Source organism: Corythoichthys intestinalis, chromosome 8 (genome assembly GCF_030265065.1).
Source record: "Corythoichthys intestinalis isolate RoL2023-P3 chromosome 8, ASM3026506v1, whole genome shotgun sequence".
NCBI classification, from domain to species: domain Eukaryota; kingdom Metazoa; phylum Chordata; class Actinopteri; order Syngnathiformes; family Syngnathidae; genus Corythoichthys; species Corythoichthys intestinalis.
Window position 1 is genome coordinate 14,382,195 of NC_080402.1, and position 16,973 is coordinate 14,399,167.

The window sequence follows — 16,973 nt, forward strand, 5'->3', positions numbered from 1 at the left end:
GTGCCGTAAAATGCAAAAACTGGAATGGATTATGTAAATCGGTGCGCTGGAAAACCCGGACCGGACTTTTAAAAACTGGATCGGAAGTCTGGATCGGAATTTTTCTGTGTTGGCCGATCCGATACCGATGCGCATTTTTTTGCCCATATCGGCGTCCGATTCGATCCAAATATCGGATCGGGACATCTCTAGCTATGTTACTGTAGTTTTATGTCCTAATGTAGTAGAAGCACTGCAGACTAGTAGTAGTAGTAGTAGTATTTTTATGTCCTAAACCAATTAACTGCCTTGACTTGTTGTAACTAGCTTATTAGCGTTTGCTAACAGTTTTGCAATTGCAGCATGCTAGCGTTTCTTCATACATAAAGATGTTACCTAGAACATAAAGTCAGTGTTTAGAATCAACATGCACACTGATCAGCTCGAAGGGCCCCATGTTACTTGTTGCCTGGGGCCCCCGGGTACCCTTGCTATGCCTCTGCCCCCAGCCCCCGTTAACGTTGTAGTGAAAACGGCCCCTTAACCAATATGAACAGCAAACCTGCTCTGTCCTTTTTCTGCAGGGACACGAAAATAGTCCCATCACAATTGCAGCCTCTGCAGCAATCAGTAATCCAAACAAGAGAAATGAAGGGCCTAATCCACTTCAAAACCATCTTGGGTATGTACGTAAATAACTGCATGGCTCACCACAAACTGCCTAAAATGATGGACCATTGGATCTATTCTTAGATAATGTTACTATTTTTCCGGGACAAATTTTTCCATTCTTCTTTTCTAGGCCAGGTGACGAGGACAGACACAATGAGGATGAGGAAGTGAAACAAAAAAAAGTATTATTTCAAAGCAATCCCTTACACACCTGCACTAGTCGTGAAATACTCTAAATTACACTGAATAGATTCTTTAATGTTGTTGTCGCTGTACTCATTAAGCCAGAGGTTTGCATTTTTGTAATACATACACATACAAATCTGAATGGAATCTACTCCATTGCAGAATAAAAGCAACAGCACTAAGACTGGCCATTAATAAAATATTTGTAATTATACTTTTATTTTTAACTAATTTTTTAATAGCTTCATGAAGTCATGAGTATATTCAAATATCTAATGTCTTTACACGCTTGGTTTGTGTCATGCACCTCCATCCATCCTGGCCACAAAATAATCCTCCCTCCCCTCTCCTACCTAACACTGCAGAAACAGTTCTGATAACCAATCACAGGCTGACACAGACAGATGGCAGAATTATTGAAATACAAGACAGCTTGCACACTTCTGCAAACCAGTCACACAGGACACATTCTTACAGAACACTTATGCACACATGCTCACTATTCACACCGAAATACATATTTTGTATTTGCCTTCAATACACCTGCCACCATGCATCTTCTCATACTGCTGAGTAGCTTCATTGGTGAGTATATTTTTCACTGATTCATAAATTTAAGGATAAAGTTAATTTTCTGGCGCTTTAAATGAAACACAGTCTAGTTTGCGTACTCATCAATTTGTCTTGTTAGGATTGTGCTGAAGTTAAACAAAATAGTTAAGTACTTAAACAAAAGTTTTACCTACCTTTAAGGGAACTTTATTTCTGTATTCTTAATTTGCACGTCAATTGCTTTAGTTAGTCATTAACGGTTAAGTGTGCTGTTATCATGTGATGAATCATTTTGAGTAATGTGTTGATAGAAATGTGCAAAACACGTGTTGTATCCAAGGGCTTCACAATTCCTTAGAAAAGCTAAAGCTGGTAATTATTAATAAGGCTCATGCAATCATAATTAAACTTTAATAGTTTGGGTAGGTTAGCATAGTGACATAGGGATATAACACTATCAACTTTTCAGGGTGCTCGAATTGTCCCCACCAACTTTTAAGCAACCTTATATGCATGATATAATGAGTTCAGTTAAATAGGTATTTTAAATTGTCTTCCCATATGTTGTAAGATAGAATTGACCCTGTCATTAAGTGAATTATTTTAATTATGTTCAGGATTACATTTACCCTTTTTCACTTAATCCATTTTTCCCCTTCAAACGTACGTTTGATTGGCTGATGACTTGCATTTATGTAAAATACATTTATTTTCTACATTATTTATTTATTTATTTATTTATTTATTGTGCTGCCTATACAGACATTTTTTCCAGATAATCATACATTAATCATAATAGAGGTAAAAAAAAATAAAAATAAATAAATAAATAAATAAATTATCATTTTTTTGGTTGAATTTGGCTGGGTTTTGGACAAAAGCAGCAGTTTTTTACCTGAAGGAAGGCCCTATTTTTATTTATTTATTTTTTGTTATACCCCAACTCTGCTGTTTTTTCAGTTATATTTATTTAGACAATGTTGAGTGGTTATTTTTTTATGCATTCTTGTACAGTTAATAGATTATCAACAAGTTTGTATCTATTGTGTATGTTAATACAATTTAAGTTGGGTCCAAATTAGTGGTGCAAAGATTAATCGATTAACTCGAGTATTCGATTAGAAAAAAATTCGTATTAGTTTGATTAAAGTGACGTTCTAATGGTTTATTTTGAAAGTGTTTGCGTTTCGTTTGATTGATTTGGGTGGAAACACTGCCCTCAAGTCTGCCTCATTTAACATCGCTGAGTCGAGCTGCTCCATGTTTAGACCAACATAAGTTTTTGTTTAAGCAATTTTTTTTTTTTTTTTTAATGCATTCGTAATTTAGTTTATACGTCTATCTAGCCGTTTTTTTTTTTTGTTTTTTTTTTTGTGGGAATATGTGTCTGAAGCATTTGTTAAGAGTATTGTAGGCAAGGCGGGGCAAATTTATTTATATAGCACAATTCCACACAAGGCAATTCAAAATTCTTTACATCACATGAAGATCATAAAAATCACATTAAAATCAATAGAACGTTAAAACAAAGATGAAATATTGAAAATAGGAGATAAAATTATACATAAAAATCGCATTTAATCACAAATAGAATTAAAGAAATAAAAATAACAATAATAATTAAAAAAAAAAAAAAAAAAACCTTAGCGTTTTATTGCATTTAAGCTAGCGGAATTTTGCTTTGTACCGTATTTTTCGGACTATAAGTCGCACCTGAGTATAAGTCGCACCAGCCATAAAATGCCCAAAGAAGAGGAAAAAAACATATTCAAGTCGCAAAAAATAAATAAAAAACCTTAGCATTTTATATCATTTGAGCTAGCGGAATTTTGCTATATAAGTAAGCCAATTGTTCTTTTATTGTACATACAGTGGGGAGAACAAGTCTTTGATACACTGCCAATCAAATATTTGTTCTCCCCACTGTAGATCCTTATTTATGTACTTTTTCATGCCGTTTGAGGCTCAGCTCAGGTATTTTAATTTTTCATGTTCCTTATCCGATTACTCGATTATTCGAACTAACTAGTTCATCGATTAATCAACTACTAAAATAATCGATAGCTGCAGCCCTCGTCCAAATATTGCAATTTAAATTTGCTGATAAAATCCAGATATGTTTCTTTAGTAGATTTTGAAAACAAAGGTTTGAATCGAACGTTGCATCACCTGAACCAATACACCTGAAAGTTAATAAGTCAACACAGATTTATTTTGCGTTGATCATTTAGCCTATGAATGAATTAGGTTCATTGTCGTGAGATGTGTAGCCCTGACCACTGTTGACCCAATCTGTTTGGTCTTATTAGTGTTCTTTCCCCAGCAAAAAGTGTACATGCAGGTTATGCTGTTACAGCATCCCTACCAATGTTGAGACCAAACCTACGCCCTTCCAGCTAAATCTACTTTTACTGAGGACTGCTTTACACATTTGAGTGCATTGCATAAGGATTTCTATTTGATAAGTTTTTTTTTTTAACTTGTATTAAATTGAGATTTTAAAATTGTAATTTTATTGACTTATTTTTTTGTCATAACATATTGGATATTGGTCCATTGCACTAATTGAAATGTTGCACTCAACTCCTAGTTCAGTGAAATATTTAAAGCGCTGACTTGAAATCAGATTCACCCATCGGATTAAACCATACTTTTCATCCGTTGGTCAATGTTTCAATATAGAAAATTGTAGTTGCGGTAAAAAAAAAAAACATTTTTATTGTAAATAAATGTAATGATGTCACTGCCCAAAGTCTATTCCACAGTAATGTTATGTTTAAACTAGGGGTGTCAAACGATTAAAATTTTTAATCGAGTCAATTACAGCTTAAAAATTAATTAATTGTAATTAATCGCAATTAATCGCAATTCAAACCATCTATAAAATATGCCATATTTTTCTGTAAATTATTGTTGGAATGGAAAGATAAGACACAAGATGGCTATATACATTCAACATACTGTACATAAGTACTGTATTTCTTTATTATAACAATAAATCAACAAGATGGCATTACCATTGTTAACATTCTGTTAAAGCGATCCATCGATAGACTTGTAGTTCTTAAAAGATAAATGTTAGTACAAGTTATAGATATTTTATATTAAAACCCCTCTAAATGTTTTCGTTTAATAAAATTTGTAAAATTTTCAATCAAAAAAATAAACTAGTAGCCCGCCATTGTTGATGTCAATAATTACTTCCACAATGCTCATGGATGCTGAAGCCTATAAAATCAGTCGCACCCAAGCGCCAGCAGAGGGCGCCAAACTCCAAAAAACACAAGTACACATTTCATTGTGCAGTCATTTTAATCTGTTTGAGCGGGGCATTTGTGTGTTAATTGCGTCAAATATTTTAACGTGATTAATAAAAAAAAATTAATTACCACCCGTTAACGCGATAATGTTGACAGCCCTAGTTTAAACTTTAAAATACAATCGACAGTGTGTGATAAGGTAAATTAAACAAGGCCACAGTGACGGACTGATTTGAGCATCTTCATTATTGTGTGAATTTTTCTGTGCCTGTTCTCATAGTGCCTGTGTTTATTTTCCTCTGGGTACACCCAAATTTTAAGAACATGCATCATAGGTTAATTGAAGACATAAAATTGTCCATAGGTGTGAACGTAAGTGGTCATGATTTTCTAGATGGCAGCTGACACCACACCCTGGTGAGCCATACAGAGGATGGATACATGGGTGGATTCTCATAATCCATGCATATAATAAATCTTGGAAGAACGTGTGTATAAGAGTGTTAACCTGCTAAACCTGTAGGTTCCTCCTTCTCAAATAGTGGGGCGGGCCCCCCCAGGGTGGTGCAAAGTGATGCCTATGGGGCGCATGTGACCTCGGGGAACATACTTTTTTTTGCCGTACTAGAATAAAGTGTAATTGCACATCGATTCAGTGGATGGCAGTGGCGCTGTAATTTTGAGTGCGCGCAGTATTTTCGAACCAAACAAGAGCACACAGCAAACACCAGGAGCTAATCTGAAGAGTTAAGACGAGGAAATATGACGAAGCGTATGTTGCGTTTGGTTTCACTTTTAATACAGTGGGAGGCGAGAAAAAAACAATGTTTACTGTGTCTAAAAATGTTGGCAGCGGACATGAAGCAAAATTCAATTGAGACATTAAAACCCAATCATATTGATGTACTGTTTGTTTTGTTGTTTTTTTTTTTTTTTCAGCGAAAAGTACCAAATATTGCTACATCAGTAGTTACATACAGTTACATACAGTGTTACATCAGTAAACCAGTGAGCACTGTTGGCATCATACAAGGTGGCATACCAATCTGCATAATAACCAGCAGCCAAAATAAAATTCCCTCAGTCCAGTTACACTTTTGTTCTATTTTTTATTTTTTTTTTGTCAGTCACATTGTACTCTTGAGTTATTGTTGCTAATCAGTGTGACTTAATTATTATTTAATTTTATTGAGTTTGGTTTTTCGGTATTAAATGGTCAAAAAATGTACCTTGAGTTTTTTTTTATTCAGGCAAAGATGTGTTTTGTCTTTTTTGTTACAAAAATTTTAAAGTATAACTTTTTTTAATGTGAACAAGGATAATGCTATTTTATGTTCTATATATACACACTATATAGTATGTGTACAGTATATATTTTTATTTTTAATATTTTTTTTTGACACGTGTGTGTGTGTGTGTGTGTGTGTGTGTGTGTGTGTGTGTGTGTGTGTGTGTGTGTGTGTGTGTGTGTGTGTATGTATATACTGTATATTTATAGTTATATATACACACACACACACACACAGTGATCCCTCGTTTTTCGCGGTTAATAGGGACCAGAACTCCCGGCAATAAGTGAAAAACCCCGGAGTAGCGCCCCCCCCACCCACAAAAAAAAATAAAAAATTTTTGTTTTTGTTTTTGTTTTTTTTTGTTTGTGTGTGTGTCCGTGTTTTCAATGTATATATCCAGATTTAGCATTGGCAAGAGATATATACAATATGTATACATATGACAAGTTTAAAAAAAAAAATTCCCCCAAGGTATAAAAAACGTATATATTAGGGCTGTCAAACGATTACAATTTTTAATCGAGTTAATTACAGCTTAAAAATTAATTAATCGCAATTAATCGCAATTCAAACCATCAATGCGTGATATTTTTTTATTATAAAAGAGTACTCACTCTGGCCATTTCGAGCTTGGCTGCTCCCCTCCTTTGATTAGCCTTAGCCTCCTTTGCCAGTCATCGTCCTCTTTCTTGATATCTCGGGACATTTAGGTGGGTGCGCGTGTATGGTGGGCACCGCATCTCCTTTGAGCAGCAATCTTATAGCAAAACCCGATTTCACTTGTCTATAGTTCGAGAAGCTTTCAGGTGGAAAATGCGCACCACAGAAAACCGTGCCGGAGGCTGTGTATAGAAAATTAGCCCTGCTTGCACGGACGGACTTTACCCATTGTCTGCGTAGTCCAGCTTTTTTTTCCGCGTTCGCGAACTCATGGATACTATATTCCGATAAATAGCTATTTGTACACCACATAGCACAGCAGTTTTGAACCATTTTAGTGATGTTTTGGTCAAACAAACACGAACACTACTCTCTCGTCGATAAAAAACAATGACACCTGGCTCCGCCTCGACTTTCATTCAATTGTAGTGACTTCCCCGCCCCATTCGGCTGTTTCTGGAACACTTTCGGAAATGTTCGTCATTTTCTATCTATTTTCGATAATTGTTCATTAATGTGATTGATTTTTTTGTTAACTTTATCAATATTTGTTATCTTGGCACATAACGGTTCTATTGATGTCCCACACCCCCTTTGCGTTTTCATACCCTTTAAATGCTTCATTGAATGAATACAGTCATATCCGCTCACTTACACACACAGTTGCCACAGCAACTGTTTAACAAGTTTAACGATGATTGACGAATGTGGCGCTTTGATCTTGCCAGAGAAGCGAACTTCAAATGTATGTCAATCATTTTTCTTCTGTTCCCCCATAACCCCTTCCTGTTCGCTTGTTTGTCATAATAAACGAGGTATGTTGAATGATCACAATGGGAATATGTCATAATCTTAATGTGAAACATAAGAACTGTTCAGCCGGGCACTTAACTTCCATTCTCGGTGTCAAACAGCTGAACAGGACAGGTTTAAAAAAAAAAAAAAAAAAAAAAAAGTATGTCAATCATCGTTTACCTTAATAAGCAACTACAGTGTACTCACTGCCTGACCAACAAAGAGCAGGGAGAGGGAGGGAGGGAGAGGGAGACTACGCGATCGGCTCGGAACAGCTCATCTGTATTTTTTTTTATTTTATCATTATATTTTATTTTTTTAATTGGGAAAAAAAAAATCTGTGACAGACTGAGGGCGCGAAGTTTGATGTGCGAAGTAGCGAGGGATCACTGTGTATGTATAATATATATATATATATACATAGCCTTTTTTACAGTGGCGGCAGAGAGTTTGGGTGGTGCACGAAACGTTTGTGTCTGTAACAGAAAGTAAATGAGAAGGACTGCTGTACGATAAGATCATAGATTGCTCCGGCAATCTGAATGCATCTAAACCGACAGTCGCAGTGTTATTTATGCTAATAAGAAACACCCGCACAACACATATTTTCACTCTTGCTTAACAAAATATTACTGGTACATTATTTGGCTTGTAAAAAAAAACAAAACCTAGTGAGAAAAGACTAATTTTCTGAGCTGTTCTTTTTAATACTTTTTTGAGACTCTGTAATTCTATTATATTCCCCTTCCAATTCTTTTTGTGTGAGTGTTTTTTTTTTGTTTTTGTTTTTTTTAGGTTCCATCTCCTGTACTGAGTTTACAGCACCATTCAACATGGGTGGAGTCATGGGTCAAGTCCAACTTGACTCCATAAGCCAGACTGCTACAATAAGTGTTTCTGGTGCCGGATCATGTGGTCCCTTAACCTTTTCCATCACAGAGTTTCCAGTCATGTATGGGCACTTTCGTGAACCATGCGTTGAGGCAAACATTGGATCTAGTGTTTTCACATTTACTGCTGATCCCGAATCTGGTGCTAACGTTGATTTGTCAAGTCTTTTTGAACAGCGCTCATTCCTGGATGACCTCTCAATGTCTATACAGACATGTAACGACACTACTGTATGCACAGTTATAAGTCGCAATGAGACGGTCTTGACAAGTCAGGCTAGGTTCACTGAAGAAATCGCAGGCAATGTTTATATCCGTCGCAACGAGGGAGATACCAACTCACGGCTCCTGATCGATCTTGTTACAAATGGTCAAGTCAATGCATCCTCGACCACCATGACGCTGTTTAGCTCAGAAAGTTCAGCCACGAGCTGCAATGTTCTCCTTGGTAGTTTAGATGCCTCGGCTTTAAGAAATCTGGGTGAAATCACCATTGGAACGCCTTTGCAACCTGGGAAATCACGTCTGGAGATAGATAACTACAACACACTGACAACCTTTCTCATCCTTGACCTGAATTCGACCTTTTTATGTGCTAAAATTTATCAAGTGCCAGAGAAACAAGTGAATGCGACTTTTGATATGAAAGGGATAGATGGATACATCCGCTTCCGCCAGGCTTCCCCTTTTGACCAAACAGAATTGCAGCTCAATTTGAATAACTTGCGGAGCATGGTTGGCCCTTATCATGTCCACAATTTCCCTGTTCCTTCAGGCAGAACTTCAGTGTCAAATCTTTGTTCAAACGACAATATAGGTGGCCATTGGAATCCATTTGGCATTGATACAAGCGCCCCAACATACCCCACAGGGCCTGGAGAAACGCATGACATGTACGAGGTTGGCGACCTCAGTTCAAAGCATATGTCCCTTGCATCCAAAGACACGGCGACTATGACTTTCCGAGATTTCAACCTCCCCCTTTTTGGACAAAACAGCATTGTAGGTCGGTCAGTTTTGATTCACCTAACAGACGGTGCCAGGTATGTCTGCGCCAGTATTGGCTATCCTGGAGAAGTAATTGTCGCCAGAGCCAGGTTTACGAGCCCATTGGTAGGTGACATGTGGTTTACACAGCTAAAGGACAACCCTCTTTCTGACGTCTCCACCTTTGTGGATTTGTCGTATGGAAACCCTGCAATGGTTTCAACCATGAATCACAACTGGCATATCCACGTCTACCCCATCAGCTCAGAGAGAGATGATGATGAGATGCGCTGTAGCACAACAGGAGGCCATTGGAACCCTGCCGGAATTGACACACAAGACATCAGTTATGCTCTCCATTGTGGGCCATCCACTCCTGTAGCCTGTGAAGTTGGGGACTTTGCCAATAAACATAGGGCCCTTGACCTCAGCGCCACAGTTGGTGGAGTGGAATCCAAAAGTTTCTTCACGGATGTCACTTCCTGGCTGCAAGGAACTGGCATTATTGGTCGTTCTGTGGTCGTACATCAGCAGAACGGTGGAGGACCAAGGATCGCGTGTGCAAATATTACAATGGTGCGTGTAGTCACAGCACGCCTTGGATCCTGGTTTGGCCCCACCGTCTCAACCGGAGGAATTCAGTTTAACCGAGCTGTCCCAAATGGCCCCACAAAAATAACTGTGTCCTTGTCTAACTTGAACGCCATGGCTGCTGGCTACCATGTTCACGTCTTGCCCATCAAACCAAACAGCACAGTACCCTGCTCAGCTGCAAACATTGGGGGGCACTACAACCCACTGTCTGTCAACATATCACAGTCTCCTGCTCCTGGAAATGGCACCGTTGACCAATATGAGATAGGTGATATTAGTGGGAAATTTGGGTTCCTGACTGACCTCAATCAATTACAGGAGATGTATATAGACAGTAACCTACCATTAACGGGGCCTCACAGCATCGTGGGAAGATCTGTGGTGGTTCACTACCCCAACGGCTCAAGGTGAGTATCCGTTAACGGCACCATATTATTTGAATTAATAGTTAAGGAATCATTTAAAAGCAGTTGTACATGAGGCACTAAAAAAACTATTGCAAGTGATAGATGATTCTCTAGAATGTTGGCATACATGAACGTCATAGTCATGAAAGAAACCACAGAGTGCTGAAAGAGCATTCTGGATTCTGTCCAAGTTGTAATTGCTAGGTTTGCAGGTTTACCACAAAGGTTAACCTACTTAGAGAGAAATGGATCTGACGTTTGAAGATTGTCTCGGGTGTAGACAGTTACTCTGCAACAGATCTGTTTTGAGATCTTTTTACTGAGTCAATCAAAGCCTTATGTATGCAAATACATGGCTTCTGTCATTCATTTTTATGCATGTACTTGCACCTCTTCACAGAAAGCAATGTGCTGACATAATTCCTGAAAGAAATCCAGATGGACTATGGACCATTGCCAGGGCTGTGTTTAGTGGCTCTTTGAATGGGGAAGTCAGGCTGGTAAGTGTTTAAAGAAAAAGACGAGACCTAGTAAAATGATCTTCATCTCAAAAGTTTCTCAGATAATCTAAATATACCATATTTTTCGGACTAGAAGTCGCACCTAAGTATGAGTCGCACCAGCCATAAAATGCCCAACGAGGAGAAAAAAACATATATATAAGTCGCACCTGAGTATAAGTCGCATTTTTGGGGGAGATTTACTTGATAAAATCCAACACATAGAACAGATATGTCATCTTGAAAGGCAATTTAATCTAAAAATACAATAGAGAACAACATGCTGAATAAGTGTACAGTGCATGAACAACGAAATGCGAATATACTGTCCTCACCAGGACGCTACGGCTCAGTCCTGGCTATACAGCGAGCTAAACTCCTAAATGACTATGCTGGACGTCCGTATAATTTGCTGAATCAACTTTGTACTCGATACCAAACAGGTTCGCATCAACGTAAAGAAATGATAATTGGGTGCTATTACAGCAATGACACAAACGGTTAGCATGCATTCGCTAGAATTAGCACATCGTTCAGGCAACCACACAACTGGCTCTAAGTGTCCGAACGCGGGTGGAAAACATGCAACAATAACAAAAAAGATGATCCAAACAGGCGTTGCCTCTGTAGAGATATTTTAAAAGCATCTCGCCCACTCAGAGACTATGCGTAGCTGTCCGTCGTCCTCTGGCGTGTGAGCGCTCTTCTTCGCATAAACAAGTGCGAACGCGACCCCACGTGGGCGTGAAAGCGCCACAAACTAAAAGCATGCATTTCAGTATAAAAAAGTCAATAATACAATTGAACACACATTGCCAAAGGCAGAACGCGAACGTGGACATAGCTTTTAAGTTATTCAGATAACTATAGCATAAGAACATGCAAACAAATTTACCAAACCATCAGTGTCACTCCGAAACACAAAAACATGTGAAATGATATCATAATTTGTTGATAATTTCACACATAAGTCGCTCCTGAGTTTGTCTCATCCCCAGCCAAACTATGGAGAGAAAAAAAAAACAAAAAAACGGCGACTTATAGTCCGAAAAATACGGTAGTGATCCCTCGCTAATTCACGCCCTCAGTCAATCGCGGATTTTTTTCAATTAAAAAAAAATAAATAATAATAAATGCAATATTTTATATAGCTGATCCGATCACGTAGTCTCTCTCTCGCTCCTGCAGCTTTTCTTGTACAGGCAGTGCACTGGAGTTCCTTATTAAAATTAACGATGACTGACACATCAAGGTTTGATATTGCCATAGACTTCTTGGAAGTCGAAACATCAAAGCGCGACATGAGTGAATCATCGTTTAACTTGTCAAACAGTTGCTGTGGCAACTCATTGTAAGTGAGCAGCTTGAGCAGATTTGAGTGGATTCACTCAATGAAGCACTGAATATGGACAAGCATTTTTCTACTTGTTTAAAAATAATTTGGTGGGACACTAAACTAGACTGTTTAAAACTGCTTAACCATTTATTAAAATATATACCGTATTGGCCCGAATATAAGACAGTGTTTTTGGCATTGAAATAAGACTGCAAAAAGTGGGGGTCGTCTTATATTCGCGGTCTAGACGTTATACCCATTCACGACACTAGATGGCGCCAGATATAATCGAAGCGATGTTCTGTCATGACAACTATCAGCTACTCTCAAGTTTAACCAGTTTGCATTATTTTATTGCAATGTTTTTCCTTATTCAGATTTGTTTCAAGAAAACAGTTAACTTCACTTTGATGGTTAATGCAGTTATTGCAATTTTGTTTTTTTATCACAAAGATTGGTTTATTTACATTTCAAAAACCAGAAGCCATTCATTTACGAATGTGATTGCACTTTAGTTTACATATTTAAATCAGATATTAAGATTTGAATGAGGCAAAATAACATGCTTTTTCTCTCAAATATATTGTTATAATCATTTGATACGGATATACTGTAATTATTTTCTGTATAAAAATTGGTGTTGAAAGTTTTTTTTCAAACTTGAGTCTTGAAAAAGAGGGGGTCGTCTTATAATCAGGGCCGTCTTATATTCGGGCCAACACTGTATATACACTTTTTTAAATTATACTTTGGGGGGGAAAAAAAGTGAAAAAACATTTCTTATATATATCTCTTTACATGATAAATCTAAATACACTGAACACAAAAAAATATATTTTTTAGGGCGGGGGGCAGTACTTCGTGGTTTTTCACTTATTGTGGCGGGTTCTGGTCCCTATTAACCGCGAAAAATGAGGGATCACTGTATACAAATCACAAATTTCTTAGAACTATGATAACTGAGAAAATAATGTTTAAATATAGATAATGTGCCATGGGCATCCGGCTCATAAACTGGAAACGAGTAAAAAGTAGCTAAGAAATAGGCGTATAATCCATATTGTTTCTGTACCTGTGCAACATGTCTCTTTCTGCTTTCTCCGTTTGAAACTCTGACAAAGCCTGCTTCACTTCCTTGGTCCATTAAAGCATGTATAGGCCATTGACCGCCCATAGCACAGTGACGAATAGGCGAGACAATCTGAGATACTAGCATTTGATTGGCTAAAATAGTACACGTATTTGAAAATGTCTGCTGACTATCTTGCATATTTCTGGGATATTTTGGCTATTATTTACGTTTTTATCCACTAATACACATCGGACAAATGAAATTATGCGAGTCATCTCTGATCATTTTTTTATGATGGTTCAGATTTTACATAGTTGGTACAGTAGCTTGCACAGAGGAGGGCTCAAGATCATTAGTTTAACTTGGCATCAGTCTTCTGGCGGAACAAACCTACATGACCTGTTTACGATGACGCTCAAAAGGAGGACATCTGTGTCTGTCAGGCATCCTCCAGGTGCACCATGCTGAGCCCTGCAACATCTATGGAAAAGAGCAAACAAATTAGTAGTAATCCATGTGAGACGATGGTTTGGAGAAAATCAAACACATTAAGACACATTTTTAAAAACCGTTTTCAGAGCATAGATTTAGCACTGCTTTTCAATGCCTAATAAGCGATGAATGCCAAACATTTTATCTCTTCCAGTTCCAGCAAACGTATCCTGATGGAAGTACCAGTGATACCACTGTGGGGGTGATACTACAATCTGTAAATGTAAGCATCAATTGCATACATGTGTTTATGTTGTGGTTTGTTCTTGTCATTACCGTACAAGTCATTTAAAATAGCACTTATTTAATAAGTATTTTAATGAGGGAATATAATTTACCTGTTACGTATTCATTCTAGACATACTTTATGTGTACTAGTAGCACAAGCTATACAAACAGGTGGAGTACTTGGCCAGTGTTGCATACTGCACATTGTTAAAAAAATAAACCTTTACTAAAGTTCATGAATTGAATCAGTAATGCAACTTTAACCAGAAAAATCTGGCATTACTAAAGAGATATAGGAGCTATATAGGGAGATACTGTATATGTTACCTGCGGTAATAATTACCTGTCAAAATTATCGTGTTCACGGGCGTTAATTAATTTTTTAAATTAATCACATTAAAATATTTGACGCAGTTAACACACATGCCCCGCTCAGATTTAAATGACAGTACAGTGAAATGCCCACTTGTTAATCGTGTTTTATGGAGTTTTGCCGGCCTCTGCTGGCGCTTAGGTGCGACTGATTTTATAGGCTTCAGCACCCATGAGCATTGGTGTAAGTAATTATTGACATCAACAATGGCGGGCTACTATTTTTTTTACAAATTTTATTCACACGAAAACATTAAGAGGGCTTTTAATATAAAATTTCTATAACTTGTACTAACATTTATCTTTTAAGAACTACAAGTCTTTCTTTCCATGGATCGCTCAAACAGAATGTTAATAATGTTAATGCCATCTTGTTATAATAAAAAAATACAGTCCTTATGTACCGTATGTTGAATGTATATATCCATCTTGTCATATCTTTCCATTCCAACAATAATTTACAGAAAAGTATGGCATATTTTATAGATGGTTTGAATTGCGATTTAAAATTTTAATTGTTTGACAGCCCTAAATTATTTGCATACTAAAAATGTGCGTGTAGCATATTTGCCTACCTCTTTGTAGTGACACATTCCAAGAAGATTTATTTAGATTTTAATTGTTAAAAATTTGTTCAATGGTTGAGTGTGTTGTTGGACTGAGTTCGTGTTTCTCAACTTTTATTTTCATTTAGAAACCATTCAGATAGTATATAATTATTATTATTATTTTGATTGAATATTTTTTTAAACTGTCGACCCTAAGACTTTTATTTTTCGGAGACTAAATCTGTCTGCAAAAAAAATATAAATATCTAATGATACTAAATGTAAAATAATATAATGAAGACATCAAAACCCATAAAAGTAGGCCATTGTTGTGCAATGCATGTGCAATGACTCACCAAGGAGATTTATTGAAATATTTGTGGAGTACGACTTTCAACGTTTGGCATTTACAAGTATGACTTGAGTTAGCAGCATAACATACTTGTAGTGTCTTATCTTTTTGTACGATTTCTCACGGACCTCGCAGCGAGAGAATCTGATGTAGCATATTTGCGAATGACAGCAACATGACAATATACGTTAGCGTAACCGAAACAAAGATCAAGCCGACAGCGATTTGATCAAGATAACATTTGGTAGAAATGAAAGTTTTGGTGAGGAATTATTGACCTACATAATGACAGGTGTAAATACCAAGGGTTTAGTCTACCATAACAACAATGATGATTGCTAAGAAAAACATCACAAGGGCGACGTTTCTTTCCTGAGATAAGAACTCAGGAAAAATAATTTAAGGTAAAATACGGGTAGGTAACCTGTTGTGTGCAATCAAGGATTTTAAACAGAAAAGGAGATAGGACATTGTCGAATGCAAGGGCGTAGTTTTACATAGGGACTGTAGGGACGTAACTACAAACTTTCCAGGATGCTCAAATCGTCCCCACCAACTAAACAAACTTATTTGCATTATATATTGAGTTCAGTTATGTAGGTAATTTAAATTGTCTTCCCATATGTTGTAAGGATAGAATTGACCCTACCATTATTAAGTTATTTTCATTATGTTTAAACTTACATTTACTCCTTTTCACTTGCTGAATGTGCGGGTCCATTTTTTTTTCCACCCCTCAAACACACGTTTGATTGGCTTATGAGTACTTGCATTTATTTAAAATGTATGTATTTTCTACATTATGTATTTAAAAATATTATTTGCGGCCTATGCAGACACATTTTTAATAATCCTACATTAACTATAGTCAAGGCAAAAAGTTTTTTTTTTTTTTTTTTTTTGCGGTTAGCTGTGCTTGTGGCAAATGGAATCGTGTTTTAGCTGAAGTAAGGCTCAATTTATATTTTTGACAATGTTGAGTGGTGTTAAGCAAGGGCGTAGGTTTGGTCTCAACATTGGTAGGGATGATAAACAGCATAACCTGCATGTACACTTTTTGCTCGGAAAGGTTACATTTCTCACGAATATGAACAAAAAAGGAAGAAATTATGTACATAGTTAATTGTGATTGTGTTGTGTGAGCAACATATGAGGTTATGCAACACCCTTTTCTCACTAAGCAGCTTCTTACTCACTTTTTTCTAGTTCTATAGTTTCCAGCAGACTTCACTACGTTTCTCACAGTTTAATTAACATTAACAGTAGAAAACAACCAGAAGGACACTTCTCTATAAGCAGCTTCTTACTCGAGTTTTGCTGGTTAGCAACCTTATTCAGTTTAATGTTATGCTAACTCTGATGCAGGTTGGAAATTAGTGGTGTTTCCCACCTCCACAACACTGGCGTCTTTTTAAAGTACTTAAAGTGCCTGCAGCTGGTCGAAAAAAAACACAAGGCAGCATGTTGTCGACATGGATCTCTGTCGTGGCTGCGTGCGTGTGTGTGTGTGTGTGTGTAAGGGTTGGGTCAAGTCATTAGCCAATCAAATGTGCCTTCGCGGGGGTGGGGGGCGGGGTCGTGGTAATTAGACCGGCACATTCAGCTAGTGAAAAGGGGTAAACGTAAGTTTGAACACCAGGAAAATACTTAATAATGGTAGGGTCAATTCTATCGTTGCAACATATGAGAAAATAATCTAAATGACCTATATAACTGAACTTATTATATCATGCATATAAGGTTGCTTAAAAGTTGATGGGGACAATTTGAGCATCCTGAAAAGTTGCTAGTGTTATATC

At 37.1% G+C, this 16,973-nt stretch overlaps 1 protein-coding gene across 1 annotated transcript in view; it reads left to right on the plus strand.

Annotated features, from left to right (window-relative positions):
• The first annotated feature begins 1,256 nt into the window (after positions 1-1,256).
• The window catches only part of cusr (Copper-only SOD repeat protein), a 30,104-nt gene continuing 14,387 nt past the window's right edge, over positions 1,257-16,973 (plus strand). Inside the window, exons 1-4 of the mRNA XM_057844260.1 lie at positions 1,257-1,422; positions 8,192-10,274; positions 10,675-10,774; positions 13,829-13,897. Coding sequence (XP_057700243.1) covers positions 1,389-1,422; positions 8,192-10,274; positions 10,675-10,774; positions 13,829-13,897 — 2,286 coding nt within the window. The 5' untranslated portion in view covers positions 1,257-1,388. The remainder of the gene's footprint in view (positions 1,423-8,191; positions 10,275-10,674; positions 10,775-13,828; positions 13,898-16,973) is intronic.